A 21689-nucleotide genomic window follows, 5' to 3' on the forward strand; every position below is an offset into this window, starting at 1 on the left:
AATAAAAAAGCAGACTAATTTAATGACATCAGTGAGCTTATGTTTTGGTTGACAACTTCAGTCCTTTCAGATGCCTATATGATGATGTTGCATTACATTCGTTTACATTTACGGGAGAAAACTTTATGTAAAAAATGTACTTCTTCAGCACGAAACCGATCTAACGGTGCACTTTCCTGTGTCAAGTTTCAACATATACAGTATGAAATATTTAAGATATTAAAATGAATAAATGTCTATTTTTCCATCTTGTTGTATTAGTATTTATTTATTTATTGCCCCTTTTTCATTTTAGGGGGCTTTCACACTGGGCATGTTTGCTGCGGTATGATTCCGAGTGTGATTGTTCCTGTTGCCCCCCACAGCGTTGGTCTGGTTTCACACTCACTTGATTCTATGGAACCCCGGTCCATTTGCGTTCATCTTATGTCATCACAAACACGCATGGAGAACACAACGCGACTCATCATACTTTTTGTTTTTTTGTTATTTTGGTGCCATTATGCACATCAGAGTGAACGACAACTGTGTATATGTGTGCTTCATGGCGTAACTCATCAGATGTCTAGGGGAAGGCGGCTTGCTGCTGCTCGCAAACTGCGTTTTTTTGAGGAGACAGCTGATTGCAAGGAATTCATTTGCATCTTTGTTTACACTGCACGCTTACTCACGCTCGTGTCCAAGGTGAAGTTATCACCACTGTCATCTTCTATTGTACCCTATATTTATTAGTCGAAACTAATGATGTCATCATCAGCTAAAACGCATGCGCAGGTTACTTTACTTCACCCGAGTCCGAGTTCACATTCACGCGAATCGCGCTACAGTTCCATTGCAACCAAACTCAGACCACCTCCTACAGGTAGTCTCGGGTTCGGTACCAATTTTTCATGCAAACCGTTTCGAACTAAACTGCCAGTGTGAAAGCACCCTTTGATACAGTTATTGAATATTGCTATTTACATGGGCTAAATATACCATTAATGAAATCTTGTTTTATTACGTTTCGTATTTCAATGGGGATATCATTTATTACAACTGACAATTACTTGAGCAAACAAGGTTTGAACATCAACCGTAACAAGATCAAATTGACGACTTTTTAACACTTCTGTGTACACATTTGAGGTGGGGTTATTTGCATTGCTTATAAGCAGTGTTTATTTTTCATGAAAATAAAAATCCCAGTGGTCCTAAAAATAGGCTTGATTTTCTTTAAGCAACAAATCCTTTCTAATTTTTGTCTTTTGATGTCGGGGTGAAAAGTGGATAAATGTGATCACCTGCAATCTGACTGATTTCTGGAGAATGAATACTGAATACTATGAATACTGAAGCATCTCATGAGCTCTTCATGCAAACTGTGGGAGATGTTAATCAGAGCAGCATCCTCCAATGGTGTCAGTTTAGTTCCTGTACAGGAAATAAACTTTTTTGTATGAATTTCTGGATTCTTTGGAAGAAAAACAGTAATGCACATGTTAATGGTACTTGCCATACAAAATTTGCTGCCACGATTCTTGGGTGTTGAGTGGTTGCCAAGGTGTTGCTAATTGGTTGGAAAGGTGTTCTGTGTGGTTGCTAGGGAATTCTGGGTGGTTGCTAAGTAGTTGCTTGCTGTTAGTGTATAAAAGTAGTATGATACTTTTCTTTCACAAGCCACATGATTTGCGGTATCATTCATGCCTTTAGTGCAAACGTTACGCATAAAGTTTAATATTTAAAGTTAGGGGTCGTTCGAATCCCTTACTGTTAATATAAGTGATGCTTGCCTTAGCAAACAGCACTAATAAACATACTTCCTCTGAGGATTATCACTATCAACAAAAGGTTCTTCTTATTCAGTGATCTTGACCACATCAATGGCAACATAAAGCGTGTAAAATGATTGCTCTCCATTCAAATGCGTAGTGCACACATCAGTACTACAACGGGAGATTAAAGACATAACACTCAAAGCGCACTCCGTTTCCAAAAGGACATCTAATTACCGCTTCAAAAAAGCACTTACATGGTTAAAAGCAAAGAATACATTAGACAGTAAAGTGTTTATGACCGTAAGAGGCAACGGGTCGCCGAGTCCCGCCCTGGTCCCGTATGAGAGGACTGCTTCCTCAAACACTATCATGTCTTTTGTTGACGCCTGCATTCTTGTTCAAACAAATGTGGGATAAAAGGAAACAACCATATGCAAATAGATTTTGTTCGATTTTAAACAGATATTATAGGCATTGAATTATAGGTGCTCTGTTGCACTCCTTATTATGATTTCAGTCCTGATCCCTAAATCTCAGTCCTTGAATAAGGCTTTAGGTTACGTGCTTTCTAATTGTCATCTGACAATCATATCGTAGTAAGAAGTTACATAACAATAACAACCTGATGATTATCTCTCAGCAAGTATATCTGATCTGATCTACATTCAGACATTAAACTCCAAACACTGATTTTTTCAGAACATTAAGATATCAGTGACGAGTGCACACACAAATATGTGACAGAGAGAAACAGAACTCTGTGGAGCTGTGTATTACAGTATTAATAAATACGATGTTTTATTTCAGGATTCTCCTCAGTGTATATCCTTCAATGGAGAATGTTTGTGTGATCTGGATGCGATTTGGGAGTGATTCAGGTGTTACAGTATGTTGCTGTAATTCTGGTGTGATCTGGGTGCAATGTAGGTGTCATTTGAGTGTAATTTGTGTGTGATGGGTATCATCTGGGTCTGATCTGGGTGTGATGTGGGTGTAATGCGAACTGGGCAGTTTTGGGGAAGCTACTTTCAAATTCATAACTTAAAGTAGCTAAACTACAGTCAAACTACTCTTTTAAAAAGTAGTTAGCTACATTACAAGTTACAAAAAAAGTATCTAACCAGCTATTTAAAAAAGAAAATATTTTTGAATTTAGTATAACATGCATATACTATTTAATTCTGCAATCAGAAGTTTTAAAGATCTGATAAGTATTTAGTTGGATGCGGCAACCGGAGTAACAAACAACAAGACTTTAATTAACACAAACGCTGAACTGAAAACTTAATATCCCCGGCTCTTCCCTTATCTCCCTCCCGCTGATTAGGCAACTCAACGCCAGGTGTGCATCCTCACGGCCCGGGCACGCCCTCCTCCTCGTCACAGAAACATTTTGAAATGTTTCACGGTTGGACAGTGAAACACTGAATCAGCCTTAAAGAGTCATAAAATGCTATTTTTTTATATTCTTATTATATTCCCTGAGGTCCACTGATAATGTCAGTAAAGTTTTTTGCACCAAAACTGTCATAGTTTAGTAATAAATTATAATTCTCCACCCTGTCTTTGGCCCTCTGACTGAAACGTTCGGTTTTGGCCTCAGCGGCTCCTTTAAGACTTCAATGTAAATGCCCACTGTTCTGATTGGCTAACATCGTGCAGCACCTCCAATACAGTCATATTTGAAACTCAGTTGGAAGAGAATAAACAAGCTCTCCACAACATTCTAAAACTAAACTTCAGGGTTTACACACAACGCACATCCAACACATTGCATCCAAATAAATTAAAATGTAACCTCAAGCACATCAGCACCATAACTATCAATTAGTCATGACATTCAAAATATTCATGAATTAAACTGTTACTCACGATTTTGCAGTCAAGTCCAAGTGTTTTTAACTGCCCCATTCTTCAATAACAGTTCCTTTGCAAAGCTTGAATCGTATTATGACTGGTTCACAAGCAGTCCACGCTGATATTCGCACAAACACAGTCCATAGCACGGTGAACAAGACACACACACATACAGTAGTGCTCATGTTAACCTGTTTCACCTTATGAAAATAAATATACAAAAACACAATATTCAGTCTTTGAAGTGTGGTCCTCTTAAATGTATTTAAGAACTCTAAATTGACATCTGCACTGCTGAACACAATGAATGCTGCTGTCACACAATTAACAACAATCAGATGCTGCATATTTCAGTTGGCCAGACTTTAACTTTTAACGTAAAATTTGATGTTTCTCATTTCATTCAAGCTAAAACTAAAACGTCTCGCACAAGTTTTTCGCACTTGCTCGGTTGACTGAAGGGATAAAAAACAGCCAATCGCAGTGTGAAACGTATCTATTGCGCAGTGTAGATGCATTTGGGAGTTGTAACAACACTTCATGAGCTTCAGTCTAGGGTCGGGAATTTTTAGGTACCTCATGATTCGATTTTCTTATTGATTATTCTGCCGTGGAAAGGCAAACACAGTAACTTCACATTTTGACCAAAACTGGGGTTCTAAGACTGTAAGTTGCCCTGTGACAGACAGGTCTCGCTCAACTATAATCAGGTTTTGAGAAAATTGCAGTAACTACAAAATCCACACTCAAATCAAGGGACTGTTTTGTTGGTTTACAGTGTATTTACAGCCTTTGTATGGCTATATTGTCATCATACAAAGTGATGAACACTGACCTCTTTACGCAAGAAAATAAATGAAAGAAAATAAATATTGGTTTTCAAAACACAATACTATTAAATTAAAAAATTCAACTGATTATTTTAAATAACTTTTATATATTTAAAGCATTGTTAATAATTTTTATTTAATAGTATTACATTTTTAATTAGAATAAATCTATCCGAGTCCTTTTTTATTTTTTGTTTTATCTCTAACTACAGATTGGTGCTCCACGTTGATTACACGAGATATCTGCTTCTGTGAGTGCAGATGTCAGGTTCTCCTTTCCTCACCACAGGTGATAAAGTGGCACAAATAGCGGGATTATTATTTTAGAAATTAATAAAGCATCTTGTATGCGCTGTTCCATCTGTTTGCGAGTAGAAGTCTCACCTGCTTAACATTTATCTAACGAGCCGTAAGGTGTGCACACTCTTTCGAGCGCAAGAGGAGTGAAAGACATTGGGAAGCAGCAGACAAAACATTATTGGAAAATAAAAACATCACCCATATCTCCCGAACCGCTGTCTCATTATTATTTTCAGGTGGGTTTTTTTCACTTGTTGTGCAAATTAGTGCAAAACGTGTGCAAGCTCGTATTTCATGTTCTTTGTTGACATGTAATCACGAAATTAACTCTCCCGTTGCCATGTGCGCGAGTTTGTGAATTAATTTTGGGAGTTTCATTTGGAGACTAATGGTGTGTGATTGATACATCTAGTCTGCGTTCAGTTTTGTAGGATGCACTTGGCTTTAGGGTATGCACGTGTTTCTAACATCTGTCTCTGGCACACGCATAAGCACTACTGCTGCCGCGTTCTCAGAATCGATTAATCGGAGAATCGTTTTTTTCTCGCACCGGTGCACCTAAATATTTTTTTCAGTCGCACATAGTAATTTTCACAGAAATGGTCGCACTGTAGAGCCCTGCCTAAACCTAACCGTCAGTGGAATAAAAATTTCATTTTAGAACGAAAATGCAACCTCTGAATCGTGTTCACCATTGTTTTTACGAACGCGACCAAAGTGGGACCAGAACCCGTGTCTCTGAGGCTGCTCGCACAACATCACCAATTGTTTGTTAGTTATTCCCCAACACTTGATCTGTGTGTGATACGGGTGGACGCATGGAGATTAATCTCTGTCAAATCATTCAGTAAACGCACGCACTGTTTCTCTCACACATGTGTAGACTCTCAAACACAGATGAAAAGAAGCCCATATGAAAGGCTTGACAGTCAGAAGTTTGGCCAAGAAATGCGACCGCTTCCAAGTATGCAACCATCATGGCATATCATGACAAACAACACACTGTTAGCATTAGAAAACTGGATCTCACATAAGTTATTGAAGGCCATTTGTAAACAGAAACATGAAAGCAAACAAGCTCTTGTGCTGTTGGCCTTGATCATCAAAGGCCTATCGATCAAATGGGTCCTCCTCCTCTCATTGATTCCTTCAGCAAATGTATTCGACATCTGACGTGCACACACGCCACCCTTTTCAAGCATCGAATTTCAATTGATGCTCATCTTATTGTGTGTGTCTTGCAGTCCAACAAAGTGTCGGTGGTCCAGCAGGGGATGCATCCATTAACGCCGCTGCTGCCGTACGATCACTTCAACCCAGGCCCTACACACATTCCCACAGAAGTCAGCCATAAACCAGGTATGATCACAGTCTCTACACCTCTGTTCCAACATCTCTCATATAGAACCCTGAACTCCTCAACGCCTCCCTGCAAAAACATACTCAACCGCAAACATGGTTTGTTTTCCATTAATCACTTTTTCAGCTCATTCAGGTATGGTACCTTAAATACTGTTAAAAAAACATTGGATTGGATGAGCCAATGTTTAGTTTACATACATTTTTGCTACATCATTTTAATACATAAAAAATGTTTTTAATTAAAAAAAATGCTACACAGGGATTTCCATCAACATTTTTGAGTGATGAAGCGAATAAATTGTTGAATTCAGTTCAGTTGTTTTTAACCAATTCACAAAAATGAATTAAACCTACCAATGTTACCATTTTTGCTACTGAAGTTTAAATCAGAGACACTATTAATTGATCTCTGTATTAGTACTCTCGTACGTATGAGTTGCAAGACAAGGAATGATCATGAATTCGCTGGACTAGCGCAGTTTCTATTGAATCAGAAATTTTGGGCAGATCATATCAAAGGGCTCATCACTTAAAAAAAAAAAAAAAATAACCAATAGAGCTCAACAGGCTGGTTGTGGAAGTAAAAATCCCATATTTGTTTTCCATATGGGAATTACTTGTTAATGATAACTTTTAAAACTTTACGACCATGAGCTCCAAGGTTGTCTATTGATTGTATATGCTTCTGTTGAAGCCATCAGTCCCCGTTAGTTCACATACATTTTTTTTGTTATTATTTTGTTTAAGAACTATGATACCCATGATCCTAAAGATATATATTCACCAATCAGAGAATAGCAGCTGACTAACTGCAGCAAAAGAGCTCTGCAGCGATTGCCCACTCCCGTGACTCAAACTACTGATATATTTGTATATATAAATGAATATTTTACAGTACACAGTAAATATATTTTTTCTGTACTCGTAATGGACAACTTTGTCAGTAATTTTATATTTTTCAGTCGTTTTTAATTTGATTACGTCATTCACAACGCTTCATGGGATTGCAGTTCATTCCCCTATGAAAGGCGATAAGTACAGTCTTGTACCTTTTGTCTTTTTGTCTGATTTTCAAATACATTTTTGCTACATTTTGCTAATGTTGTGATTCACTTTGGAGCTGGTTGGATTGGTTCATGGCTTAGAAGTCTTATATGAAAACTTTTAAGAAGTCCCCATGGGAAAAACTCTTCCGAACCAAGATGGCTGAAAAAGAAATCAAACTTTGAAGTATTTTCACTGAACGAAATGTATGAACATGCAACATACAAGAGGATATTAAGAAGAATGTTTTGTGTATCAATCAAAGTTCACATCTATTTTGCTCCAAAATGGTTTGTTGAGATTATGATCAAAGAACATATTTCAAATCAGCAGTAAAATCTGACAACATTGGTATCATTAATTCTGCTTCTTTAGCTCAGATCATGCTAAAACGCTATTTTTAAAACGCTGGAATGCAGGATATTATTTGTTACTTGCTAGTCAATTGGTATTGGGGGAGGGACAGTCTCACTGCACAAGCAAAATCACTTCAAATATAATATTAATATTTGATATATCGCCCTGCCCTACTTAGTGAAGGCACTCACATATGTGATTAGAGCAACACCGTGATCGGGCCTAGAGACTTCCGTATCACACACCTGTCCTCTGCTCAACTCTGGTGTGTGTGTGTGTGTGTGTGTGTGTGTGTGTGTGTGTGTGTGTGTGAGAGAGAGAGAGAGAGAGAGAGAGAGAGAGAGAGAGAGAGAGAGAGAGAAAGAGAGAGAGAGTAAATCAGTGAGCTGTACCATACTCAACCACCATGACCCAACACACTCACATGATGATGTTGACATGGGAATGAAATGTGTCATTACTGTACAGACTGTACATCAAGGTGAAGTACATGGCGGAATGAAAAACATTGAGAGTTTGAGCCTGTGACACTTACTGTATGTGAAGGTTTGTGTTTTACTGTACTATGTTTGATATCTGGATAATGTTTTCTGTGAGTTTGAGGTCCAGTCATCTCAAACATCAGAGCGCTTTCACTTTTATGGGGTTTGGCAAACACACAGTGGAACATGTCTTATATTGAAAGACTACTTTAAAGGCTACTCATTTGCCATTTAACAAGTGCTTTTCCATCAAGAATGACTATTTTAAAAATGACTATTTCCATCCAGGTTTAATGTGATATGAGTGATATGAATTTTTTAATAGTGAATGATTTGAGCATAATATGACTTTTCACTTGCATTTTAAACACATGATAGCTACACATGATAAGCTGTGGTTATTTTTGCATTTTTTTTATTTTTTATTTTAAACCTTCAGTCTTCTAAACATGGCATTAGTATTAGGTAGGGATGGGACAATATAGCAAATTTTGTTTACAGGGTTCGCACAAGGTCCTTAAAGTGCTTGAATTTAGCTTTTAGACATTTAAGTACTGGAATACCTGGAAAATTGCCTTGTTTTGATGAAAAGTGCTGGAGATTAAAGCGGATAATTTCCTCCGTGTAATGTGTGTCCATCAAAGATGAGGTGACTCCACTTTCATTGAATAATGTGTCTTAATATCCTTTCTGTTCTTCACAGTCAGATAAAGTAAAACAAAATATTAATTTTAATCTCACGCAGCATGGATGTGCTAAAGAAACCAAGAGATTTACATTGATGTTCGCTGAACCGGAAGACTGTGAGATGTATGGTGAAACTCTTAAAGTGACAGTAACCTCTTTAGAGTTTCTTATACAAATGAATGTAAGCTAAAATGTTTTACTTAAACTGTTCTTAATAATAAATATACACTTTCACATTTTCCAGGACAGGTTTTGTTCAGTTCTATTGCTTGTTCTGCACCTGAATGTAGCCAGGCTGATTTATTTCAACTTTGAGCATTTATATAGTGTATTAAAGAACTTTATTTTGATGAGAAATTATAATGAACATTTTGCTCAAACATTATTTCTGTAATATTTTTATTTAAATGTTATTATATCGAATCGAGATTATATCGAATCATGAACCTCTTAACGTATATCAAACCTAATCATGAGATTACCATATCGTCCCATCCCTAGTATTAGGGTGAATCTCACAAAACCTGTCAAGAACACGTGCAGGTCGTATTTCAAAACAAAATATAATAATAATAATAATAATAATAAATATACATTTATTTTAGGACCATTAAAAGTTTTTGCATTGTAATATTTTTTTTTGTGTGACATTTAAGCATTGTCCCCCAACACTCATTACTATAATGCAAATTAAAAAAATACATTTATTTATTAATCATTCCCTACTGTAATGTACAGATAATATAAGTATTTATACATCATGTTAGTATTTTTTTGTACTGCCTTCGTTTTAAATGACGTAAATTATTGGGGGGCAAAAATATTTTAATAATACAGTAAAACATATCTTTATCACAGTAATGAAAGTCATCATTAAGAATGATGGGAATTATATATAATAAAAATAAAAAATAAACTGAAGAAGTACAACAATCCAAGGCAATATGGAGATCCAGACACAATATTAATTATATTATATTATATTATATACAGTAGCACAGTGGTAGAGCAGTTCTGTGATGGGGGAGTAGATATATCTCCAGCAGTTTGACTCAGTCACATTCCAGTGCAGATTTATTGAGGGTTTGTTCACAAACTGGCCCAGAGCAAATGCAAATTATAGTCATCAAGTGGCATTCTTCTGCACAAACACAGGTTGCTTCAGGTCTCTCTTAACTGTGGGGTACTCACTGCTGACAAATGACTTCCTTTGGAATATCACAGAGACTGTTTTTATTGGGGTTTTTTGTTTCATCTGTCACATGTACCATCACAAGTCACCATGGCAACCTTCAAACTACATTCTCCACAACATAAGATTGAGGGTTTTTTACCCTCCTCAAAGAGGTTTTTGAACATCTCCAAACAGAATCCCTGTGTCAGGATACAAGCCATGGATTTTTGTTTGGAAAAGCTTTTGTTCAGTCTGATGTTCCAGTGAATATCATCTTGTAACTTTGAAAAACATTCTCGTTTGGACTAATTCTTGTGCTGCATTGTTATACTTATTCACTGGATGTCTGATATAATAATAATAATAATAATAATACTAATAAAAATAAAGTTTATTCTTTTTATGCAGTACTTTGTAGACCTTGTAAAAGTAAGTATCCTTGTATTGTATGGTAATAAAGTAAGTATTCCTGTTACAGGTTATACTAGAATTTCAGAAATATGCTCTGGTCAAACTCAGGCACTTCAACTTTATTAATTATAACATGATTATTAACACAAAGGCAAGAAATGAACAGGATGGAAATAAATATCTTTAAAGTTAGCCATAAGCTTACATGAGAGAGTCACTTTGAAGTTCATTTTGATGTTTTGTTGACCATCTTTTAAAATTGTAATATTATCATGCTGATTTTTGTAATTTTATCAAATAGGCTGAAATGTTTTATAGAGACACAAACCACCAAATACCACAAAACATGTCAGAATTCATCAAAAGGATTGAACTACTATTGCTATTGCTGTTGCTTTTCAACCAAAAATCATGTCACTTCCTGGAGGATGATCTCATTAAGGGGCTGGCTTTTGTTAGTAAATGGATATTACAAAAGAATAGCAAGATAAACAATAAAATAAGCAAAATTAATTAATTAAAATTAAAAAATTGGTTAAATGTAAATTGGTCAAAAAATAAAAAATAAATAGAAATAAGAAACACCTGGAAAATGTCTTAATAAATTGCCAGTTTTTCCATGTTTGAAGTGCATAGAAAAGAGAGACATGGATCAAATTTGCAAACTTAAACCAAAGAAGTGAAATTATTTATAATTCATGATCACTTTTTTTTTTGTGTTGTTTTATATATATATATATATATATATATATATAAACAACTTTTGGCGGCCAAAAGTTTGAAATAATGTATAGATTTTGTTCTTATGGACAGAAATTGGTACTTTTAATCACCAAAGTGGCATTCAGTTGATCACAATGTATAGTCAGGACATTAATAACATGAAAAATGACTATTACAATTTGAAAAAAAAATTCAGAACTTCTTAAACTACTTCAAAGAGTTCTCATCAAAAAATCCTCCATATGCAGCAATGACAGTTTTGCAGATCCTTGGCATTCTAGCTGTCAGTTTCTCCAGATACTCAGGTGACATTTCACCCCACACTTCCTGTAACACTTGTCATAGATGTGGCTGTCTTATCGGGCACTTCTCACGCACCTTACAGTCTAGCTGATCCCACAAAAGCTCAATGGGGTTAACCCTCTGGGGTCTGAGGGTGTTTTGGGCCCTGGAGAAGTTTTGACATGCCTTGACATTTGTGCTTTTTTCAGTTGCTTAAAAACATATTAATGTCTAAAGTCTGATAACACTGTATTCAGCACAAACTGGGCTACAATAATATGTGAGCAACATGTATGTACATGTTTGTATTTTTGTGAAAATAACGTTTATGCTTGGTTTTTGAAAAAACAAAAATTTTAAGTCACTGAAATAAGGCCATATAACACATACTAAACATTTGTTCACAAGACTTTTGAGAACTGGGTCTTGTAGCCTAGAGTTTTTGCTACAAAAATGATGTGAAAACCATCCTGATCACTCATTCATACAAAACAATATAGTACTTTAACTTTTGTAAGACACTTTTAGTGTTAGAAAGGCCATATGCGAGGAGGCGTGGATGATCATGAATATTGATGTGATTCACACCTGAGGAGACAAAGACCCATCCCCTGAGAGAGAATGAATGTTTGAAGCTTATTCACAAAATCAAGTTTAAGTTAAAAGAAGTAATCTGACTATACATTTTCTTTACATAAAGACTTTACTTTAGACCTACACTACCATTTAAAAGTTTTAGATCAGTACGATTTTTTTATGTTTTTAAAAGAAGTCTCTTCTGCTCACCAAAGCTGCATTTATTTGATCCAAAATACAGCAGAAACAGTGATATTGTGAAATATTTTTACAATTTAAAATAACTGTTTTCTATTTGAATATATTGTAAAATGCAATTTATTCCTGTGATCAAAGCTGAATTTTCAGCATCATTACTGCAGTCTTCAGTGTCACATGATCCTTCAGAAATCATTCTAATATGCTGATTTTCTAATATGGGCATATTTACAGCACATTTTACACATTTACACCTGAACAGATATTTGCAAGCACAAGCTTCGTTGATGATAATGAGGCAGCATAAACACTAGTTAAAATATAATCTAAACATTCATATTATTTTATATCATATTACATATCATATTTATATCATACAGCATACAATTTAAATACCTGCTTTAGCCGAAACAACATTTAAATGAAAAGGCGGCAAGTCTGGAAATAGTCCAACTAGTAAAATATGTCCACGTTTATATAAAATAGCATGTCAACTAATGTAAGTAAAGACTTACTCATCCGGAACTGTATCCTCGGCTGGATCAAGACGCTCTTCAAAATGCAAAGTTCCTCGTCGGATTCCCGCTCTTCTTCTGAGGAATATGTGAACTCTTCGTCACTATCCAGGAACATCTGTAGAGCTTCCTCACGTGTGTAGCATGCCATCTTCCAAACGTGCAGAAAAGTGAATGAATCTGATGATGAACTTGATGTTTTTTAAGGCATTGTTGTTGGTGCGTTTACCATTTGCATTGATCGCCTCAGCACATTACCGTATGAATAGCGCGCTCTGCTGGTGGGTGTGATCTCATCAGAGATAATGAGCTGAGCCAGGAGAAACTGTACATCGCTTTGTTTCATACAGATTACATTGCAGGAGAATATTTGTTTTAAATTTGAATTGTTTTATTTAAAAGTAGACATTTTAAGCTTTCTTTAGACATATGTTTCATGTTTGTGTGATAAGTATTCGCAGAGTATCAGTTCATTTTTGTGACGTGTTTCAGAAAGATGCTCGCGGAGACAGAGACAGCTGAAAGCGAACCCTGTTTATTTTCTTTATTTTACAAAAGCACAAGGTTTTGTTGTTATTGTGAGTATACACAAATAAAAGTAGACCCTTTATAGTTTCTAATGATGTCTTACACTTATCTGTATGCCCAAAATGACGGAGTATTTTAAGTTGTTTCCACTGTTATGCGGAGAAAATCCAGCAGGGTTAAGATCCATAACACTCTTTTCCAATTATCTGTTGTCCAATGTCTGTGTTTCTTTGCCCACTGTAACCTTTTCTTTTTATTTTTCTGTTTCAAAAGTGACTGTTTCTTTGCAGTTCTTCCCATAAGACCTGCACCCCTGAGTCTTCTCTTTACTGTTGTACATGAAACTGGTGTTGAGCGGGTAGAATTCAATGAAGCTGTCAGCTGAGGACATGTGAGGCATCTATTTCTCAAACTAGAGACTCTGATGTACTTATCCTCTTGTTTAGTTGTACATCTGGCCTTCCACATCTTTTTCTTTTTTTGCCATGTTTGACCTAATATTGACCTTAAGACATGCCAGTCTATTGCATACTGTGGCAACTCAAAAACAAACACAAAGACAACGTTAAGCTCCATTTAATGAACCAAATAGCTTTTAACTGTGTTTGATATAATGGCAAGTGATTTTCTAGTACCAAATGATGACAAAAATGACTTTTTTCAAATAGTGATGGTGCTGTTTTCTACATCAGTAATGTCCTGACTATACTTTGTGATCAGTTGAATACCACTTTGGTGAATAAAAGTACCAATTTCCTTCCAAAACAGCAAAATCTGTACATTATTCCAAACTTTTGGCCACCAGTGTATATAGTTAATTTTTATATATTTTTTTCTAGTTATGCTCTTATATTTTTCATTGGCTAAAAATAATTTTTTAAAATATACCTATCCAGTAATCCAAACGACTGGAAAAATAATGGAAAAGTCATGGAAATATAATGAAAATTAATTGGTCAAAGTGTGGGAACCCTGAATATTTTATTTAATATATTAAGACATATAATGTATAATAATGAAAATATGCTGCTAGCTTGTCTAGTGAAGTCATTCATGCTCTTGTCATGAGGTTTCTGTGGACTGCTCATGAAAGTGCTCTTTCTGAAAGCTTTGGTATGAATACTCCATATTTAATAACTAAAATCACTCCAAAAACAACAATATTGCAGGAAGAAACTTGTGCTAACGACAGTGAAAATGCTGAAAATTACCTGGGGTACATGAGTGTATACCTGAGCATGCGTCACCACAGCCCGTCTGAAGTTTGCCAAAGAACACATGAATAATCCAGAGAGAATGAATTAATTGAACATAATCTGTATCAGCATTCTTGAGAAATGTTCCCATTCCAGATGTGAAACATGGTGGAAGTATCAGGGTTTGGGGCTGTTTCATGGTTCCAGCATCCAAACAGCTTGCAGGCATTGAACTTTGGACCACACCAGCAAATTTAACGTGAAATGTAGTGTGATGTGAAGAGATTACTCAATACAAGTGAAACTGAGAACATTGTGGAAATATTTAAACAACTTGTAAAGAAAAATGGCACAGAATCATGACCATAACCACCATAGACATTGAGGGTGACACGTTCCCCACTCAATTATCAGAATGGTGGTCAATCAGTATGGACTTTTTAATAGCAAATTCTTAAACTTTTACCTTTGGTTCCCCAAAACCTTGCATATTTGGTTACATCCTGTACAATAATTGCAGGAACAGCCACTCCGCCTCTTTCTCTCTGGCTGTTTATCTGGGTTTAGAGGCGTTTGACCTTTGCGATGAGGCCGGAGTAATGGCAGGTTCCCAGCATGTTAATGATGGCCTGAGTCATGTGACCGTCCTCCTCTCTCTGTGTCTTACAGGTGTTCACAGACATCAGTCTCAAGACATCTCCAGTTTCTATTCGCTGCCTCAAGGCCAGATCACCCCCTCCATGAACTGGTAAGATTTAACTACACACCACTCCATTGGCCAACTTCATCATTCGCACAACCTTGTTCTTTTTCATATACTGTTCAAAATGAGTACTATTGAAAGTATTGTTACCCTTTTGGTCATCGTGTCAGGATGTTGTCAGTTAATGTGATGAATTACAGGTATGGTTGGGTGAATCTCACAAAACCATGTCAAAGTTACATTCAACCCCAAAATCAAAAGAAAAAAGGGTGAATCTCATGAAACCTGTCAAGAATGTTTCTGGGTCATGTTTCACCCCAAAATCAAAAGAGAGAAATAAGAAATTATGTTTTGCTTATAAAAAAACGAGTCCTATTTTTGGGACTATTAAGATTATTATTTTTATAATGAATAAAGCACATTTTCTCCCCAAATTCTTGTTTCTGTAATTCACAGTCAAACAGCTGATCAACGTCAAAGTTTTACCTTGATTTTTTTTTTAAATTTTTTTTTTTTATTGCCATTCTTCACTGAAGAAAAATTCTTTGAATTTACATGGTTTAATCATGTACACTAGTTCCACATGAATCAATAAAGTTACATCATTGATTTATTTCCAATCTTGGTTTAGCTCAATAATTCTTTGTCAGAAAACATAATTTGTACATAATAGATTAAAGTTATTTTGACCAATTAAGTACTCACAAAGTGATGTTAGGGAGTTGATTCATTTCTTCAGTTTTACATAATATTTTTGTGTCATATTACTGATTTACATCGTACTGTTATGCTAGTTAGCTATTTTTTTTTTAGCTAGCAATAGCATAAATGCTAAATGTGAAGTAGTTATTGCTCAAGTAAAGCAACATATATAGCATGTTGTGTGTAGATGTAGAGTGATATCGGTTTTACATTTTTTTTTTTTTTAACTATCGTTATCGGCAAAAATCTGTGACAGTAGTTACCGAATGTTTTTTTTAATTTTTTTATAATTTCGTCATTTCAAAATAAGAGCCCCCGGTGTGCTTCGGGCTTGTTTATACATAAAAGTCCCATGTTATGCACCAAATCTTAATTTTTTTTTCTGGTTATTTTGGGGATTTTGTTTGAAAAATAAACTGCATCTGGAAATTTATTGGTTTAGGCCTCTTTGTCTGTGTCATAGTAAGGAAAGAATAATAATTTTTTATTCAATTTTTTTAATTTTCCACCGATTAATCTGTTATCAGCCTTTCCCACCACCTTAGTTATCGATATCAGCAAAATCAACTATCGGTCAACCTCTAGTTGTTTGTGTACCCATCCTCAAGCGAGGCAAAAGCTCCACTCTTCACCACAATGGTAACTTATCATAATGGAATCAGTTCTGAAGTCTCCCCCTTTTCTTATCTTGCTCAAAAATGCGTAAAAAACCGCAAAATTTCAATATTTTTACTCTCTGCATGAAGTCCCATGCAAAGCATGCTGGGAGCTATAAATACCCTGCCCAAATCCCCTTGCCCATGTTGTTGAACATACTCGATTGTTTCACATTCACCCTACAAAATATATAAAAATAATTGTTCCATTTTTTCAGTGTTCTGAATGGTTACTGATTAGATTCACTGTTGGGAATAATGCATTGCAGTAAAGAAAATACTGTATAACAATGATTATTTTTATTTAAATAAGTATAAATTAAAGAAATTACAACTCACCATGATGTGTAATTATTACTTCACAATTCAAATAATATATCATTAAATGTTTTGTGTTACATAAATGAGAATGAGATTGTTTTGCATTACAATAGTCATGAAAATATTGTCACAATGCTAAAAAGATGGCACTTGTTTTGATACTTTAAATCTAATGCAGTGACATTCAGAGATTTAAGTGTTACAGGTTTGCAAATACTTTTTGAGCCCCTTTAAATAGTGATGTCTTTATTCTGGCTAGATAATGACTAGATCAGAGGCACAAATATCGAAATCAAAGCAAACACATGGGGCACACATCCTTTAGTGTTTCATGGATGGTAAAGTGCCAAATATTCACAGTCAAACAGTTAACTGTTTCATGTATCTGAATTTACTGAAGAGGAATTCACTTTGACGTTATTTGAGTTTGATTAATTTGACATTTGTTCTGCGGTGGGACACATTTCATTCTGAGTTCAAATAATCTGTTCTTTTATCCTTGTCTCATTCTCCTATTCTTTTATTTTATTTTATTATCGTAGTAGTTAAAGTTGTAAGAGTTATAAAAGTAGTAACATTTCTGGCAACTTTCTCCATTTTCAAACCAAACTAATGACTCAGCTCTACTTATTGTTCATTTTCAGTTGTTAATATTCAGACCTCCTCCAGATTTTTTGCCCAAAATGTCACCTGGAAACATTTGTGTCAGAAACTAGGGCAGTGACAAAGAGTCCATTTACAGTGAAAAATGCCATGTCTTGTTTCACTGGTGAATAAAAACTAAACATCAACAGGGCTCCAGATTAACATTAGAGAGGGGGGTGTCTGGGGGCTATAAAATGGAAAACAATATAAGGACAAAACTAATAATATTTGTGATATTAGAAGTAAGTACAATTACCAATAATAGTGCATATTTTGTCCCACTGAAATGCACACTCAACAGTAAAGCATTGGTTTTGAGTTGGGATGCAGATGTTAATTTACTGATATTAACAACAATAATATGTAAAATGTTAACACCTAAGTCATAGTGGGCTACATTAAAATTCTAACAGTGGGAATGTGTTAGGACCCCTTAACAGATTCCTTTCATCAGGCTCATACTGATTAAAATGCAGTCATCTAAAGACAGACAAAGCCAGTTACTTGTTCCTTCAATTTAGAGCGCATTAGAACGGATTTACCATAAATGATAGCTTGGTCCATAATTCACAAAGGTCCATGCTTTTAAGACCTTTATTCTACTTTACCTTTATGAACATTTACCATATAGTACTTCCATGGTATCTATTAGTATGTATCCATTATATTAGTATGAATATACCTAATTCCTGCCCATAGGCCAGTTGATACAGTTAGTGTTACTATAATAAATTCATGGTAAATGTTTGTAAGGGTTGTGATGTGTGGATTAAAAAGCCTTACAATTTATGTCTGTTCATGGTGCAGTTTTTTGTCCTGTTTTCCTCGTCAGTGCAGTTTAGAATGGTGGCGATGTTTTATATGATATTAAACTAGTTTAATTACAGACACATTTGGGGTTTTCTTAGAGGTTTTCAACAAATAATTCAGTGTGACCCACCTGCGCTTCTCGCAGCACAGTTTATGATGATCTTCACCATGTGGTTGAGAGCTTGAGACCTGTCTGCGGAGAAGGATATAGATGCAGGCAGAGCTCCAAAAAGGGGCCGGAGCTCAAAACTGCCAGCAAAAGTAAAGTCCCTAACCTAACCCATTTCCTAACCGTGTGTGGAGGTGTTGCCCCCTTTTGGTGTAACCACACACCCTTCTTGGGTAACCTGACCCTCTTTTGGAGATTCCGCCCCATTTGGAGATCTCCAGCCTGCAGTTATTTATTTTTTTATTTTCTCCCCAATTTGGAATGCCCAATTCCCAATGCGCTCCAAGTCCTCGTGGTGGCGTAGTGACCTGCCTCAATCCGGGTGGCGGAAGACGAATCTCAGTTGCCTCTGTGTCTGAGACCGTCAATTCGCGCATCTTATCACGTGGCTTGTTTAGCGGGTTAAAGCGGAGACGTAGCATGTGTGGAGGCCCAAGTTATTCTCCACGCACAACTCACCACGTGCCCCACTGAGAGTGAGAACCACATTATAGTGACCACAAGGAGGTTAGCCCAACGTGACTCTACCCACCCTAGCAACCGGGCCAATTGGTTGCTTAGGAAGCTTGACTGGAGTCACTCAGCATGCCCTGGATTCGAACTTGCGACACCAGGTGTGGTAGTCAGCGTCTTTACTTGCTGAGCTACTCAGGCCCCCTCCAGCCTGCAGTTATACCTATTTGGGTCCACGAGAAAACACACCTGCTCTGCGCTCACACTGCTCTGTCCCATGAGCCATGCTGACAGTTGATCCGGGTAGCACGTGGCGCTGTTTTGTTCCATGTTTGGAGCGTTATCCATTTGATATTTCTCATACCTAACGAAAAACGACAGCGCATCGGACAGAGTATGTCAACTTTGAAAGAGGTTACACTGGTGCGAATACAAAGTCGCCGTACTCTGTCCGATGCGCTGTTGTTTTTCGTTGGGTATGAGAAAGGGTCTCAAAATGCAACCCTTTGATCGCAGTCTGGAGCCCTGCTCAATGTGTTGCAGTCAAGTAAAGAATCAATTGGAAAAGCCTTGCAGGTTAAATTGAAAGCATTGCTCTGAGTGAAGGACTGCTGTCATTGTTCACACACTTGAGCTTGTACCCACCGCATACACAACCAAACACAACTTCAACATATACACTAATATACTCCCAATAATATAAGAGCCTGGGACAATGGACAATTATACAGATTAACAGTAGACAGTTAAATACATTTTAACAGTAGTGTGCTAATTGACAAATTCCAATCAAGTATTCCAGTGTGCCATGTAATTACAGAGGATACCAGTGTTTATTAAAAACAAATTAAGTATTTCAAGTACTTTGCTGGTGAAGTGCAAGTGATATTAGACATGATTAAAATTAGTATCCGTATTAATAATGAATCAAATGTGGTTTTACTTTGGATACAACATACTTTCGAATAAATGAGCACAATACTGAAATAAACTTGTCGATATTTCTCCTTTGTGCTTTCATTTTAATAATTGTTTTAGTTGTATCTCATAGACATCCCTTGCTCTCATTTACTTTAGTTGTTTCTTCTGTTGAACTTGGAGAACTGTAGATTTTCCCCTCCACATCCCTCTCATATGCTGTTTCATTCAGTCGCTTTTGATCGCATCACTCATTTTGGTCATAAAATACTTTAACTTGCATGTTTGCTGGTGACATCCCTAAGACGTTCTGCATGGCTCTGCCTTATTTTAGACACACTCAGATGATCATCTCTGATCATCAGGTCTGATGTGTCGCTGTATCTACAGTGTGATGAATCTGTGATGAAAACCTCCCAGCAATGTGTATTCAAGTCTTTAATGGTGTTTGCTAAGTCAAGCATCACTATTACTGTTGCTATAGTCAGGTTTCTGATTTGAACCCTACTTATTAAATTTTGATGTGTAACTTGTCCCACACTGTTTGTGCTATAACGTTTTCAAGTGTTGGATACGAGACTTTTTAGAGACAGTATCATAGAGACTTAGGGGTGGACTCTTGACTTGAGCCAGTAAGCATTCATCTAGCAACCAATGTGCTAACAACCACTCAGAACACCTTAGCCACTTTCTATGAGATTTCACGAGTTTTCGCCATCCTTTCTTGACCTGTTGGGTCATTCATTCAAAACCCCTGGAGGCTTTAGTCTGGTGAGGATGTCTGAGATCCGTAGAGCGATCAGACGCTCAGTCATAGCCAACCGTTAACTGTCTCCCCCTCCATCCATTCTCACCCTTCATGACCCTCAGGCCCAATCAGCCTGTGTACCCTCTGCCCTCCTGTGGCTTCAGACAGTCCTTCTCCTCCAGTCTACAGAGCAGCTCTTCTTACCCCAGGTACAGTATCACAGCGTCACCTTTGCTTATGCTTCCCGCTCACCGCAACACTTTGGCCATATTTGTGTCACAGTTCTGCTCTTCCTGGAAACCTACTGGCAGTGTTTCCTACTTTATTATCCCCGTTATTGGTCCAAACTAGTGGTCGATCAACATGGGTTTTTAAATGGACGATGCCTATATCTAGAGAGCAGTAGCATGTCATGGTGATGGCCGATGGACAATAGCATGCAATATATATTTAATATAATTTAATGAGAGTTAATAAGATGCACATGGGTGTGCTGATACAAAAAAAATTGCAAATATGCACTTTCCATTGACATCGCTGTTGGTAAGTTTTCGTTATCAGATGATTATCGGCCTGGCCAATATATCAGTCTTTCACTAGTCCTAAGCAACATGATCTCATGAGTATTCCTTGGTTTTCTTTCATAAAGTTTGGTTCTAGTGCAGGTACATTTGCTTATGTTTGCATAGACACTGAAACATATGATACTGCCATTTGTTACAGAATTGTAATCGTTTTACAAATGAGCAACTTAAAAAACATACAAACACTCCCATTGCGAGCTCAAAACTCTGTGCTGTGGCACTGTACATTGGCATTGCAGGAAACACTGCATTAGACTGATTTAAACAAATAACTTGTGAGTTTTTGAGTCTTTTTGAAAGGCTCTTTAAGAGAAGCAACTCATAAAAGTTATTAGTTCCTAAATCGGATTACAATATAGTTGCAATGGATGTTTGTTTTTGCGTGCAGCCACTGAAGACGAGGGAATTCGAAGCTGCTGCTTCATTGCTGCTTATTAATGTCTGTCAGACTGTCAAACACATTTATAGAGTCCAGATAGAGAGACATGTTTAGATGTAGAGCAGCTTCAAATATAATGATTTTTGATGTGTTTTTCCATGTTCAAGCTCAATGCTTTCAGTGTGGTCACCTCTGGCTCTGTCTTCTGCCTGTGATTGCTGTAGCTTTTAACCCTCAGAAGTCAACTTCATGATCTGAAATCTTCTAGAAAATGAACTCCCTTTAAACACACTTACAGCATTTTCACTAGTTTAATTTGAGT

General features: G+C 36.5%; 1 protein-coding gene across 6 annotated transcripts in view; it reads left to right on the top strand.

Annotated features, from left to right (window-relative positions):
• The window catches only part of tcf7 (transcription factor 7), a 90396-nt gene that overhangs the window by 46571 nt on the left and 22136 nt on the right, over positions 1-21689 (top strand). For 4 of the 6 annotated variants that reach the window (XM_051680622.1, XM_051680621.1, XM_051680625.1 and 1 more), the window contains exons 4-6: positions 5989-6103; positions 14949-15027; positions 20527-20613. In XM_051680622.1, coding sequence (XP_051536582.1) covers positions 5989-6103; positions 14949-15027; positions 20527-20613 — 281 coding nt within the window. The remainder of the gene's footprint in view (positions 1-5988; positions 6104-14948; positions 15028-20526; positions 20614-21689) is intronic. The other 2 variants (XM_051680624.1, XM_051680626.1) reach the window with 1 other exon arrangement.

This window comes from Myxocyprinus asiaticus, chromosome 40 (assembly GCF_019703515.2).
Source record: "Myxocyprinus asiaticus isolate MX2 ecotype Aquarium Trade chromosome 40, UBuf_Myxa_2, whole genome shotgun sequence".
NCBI classification, from domain to species: Eukaryota; Metazoa; Chordata; class Actinopteri; order Cypriniformes; family Catostomidae; genus Myxocyprinus; species Myxocyprinus asiaticus.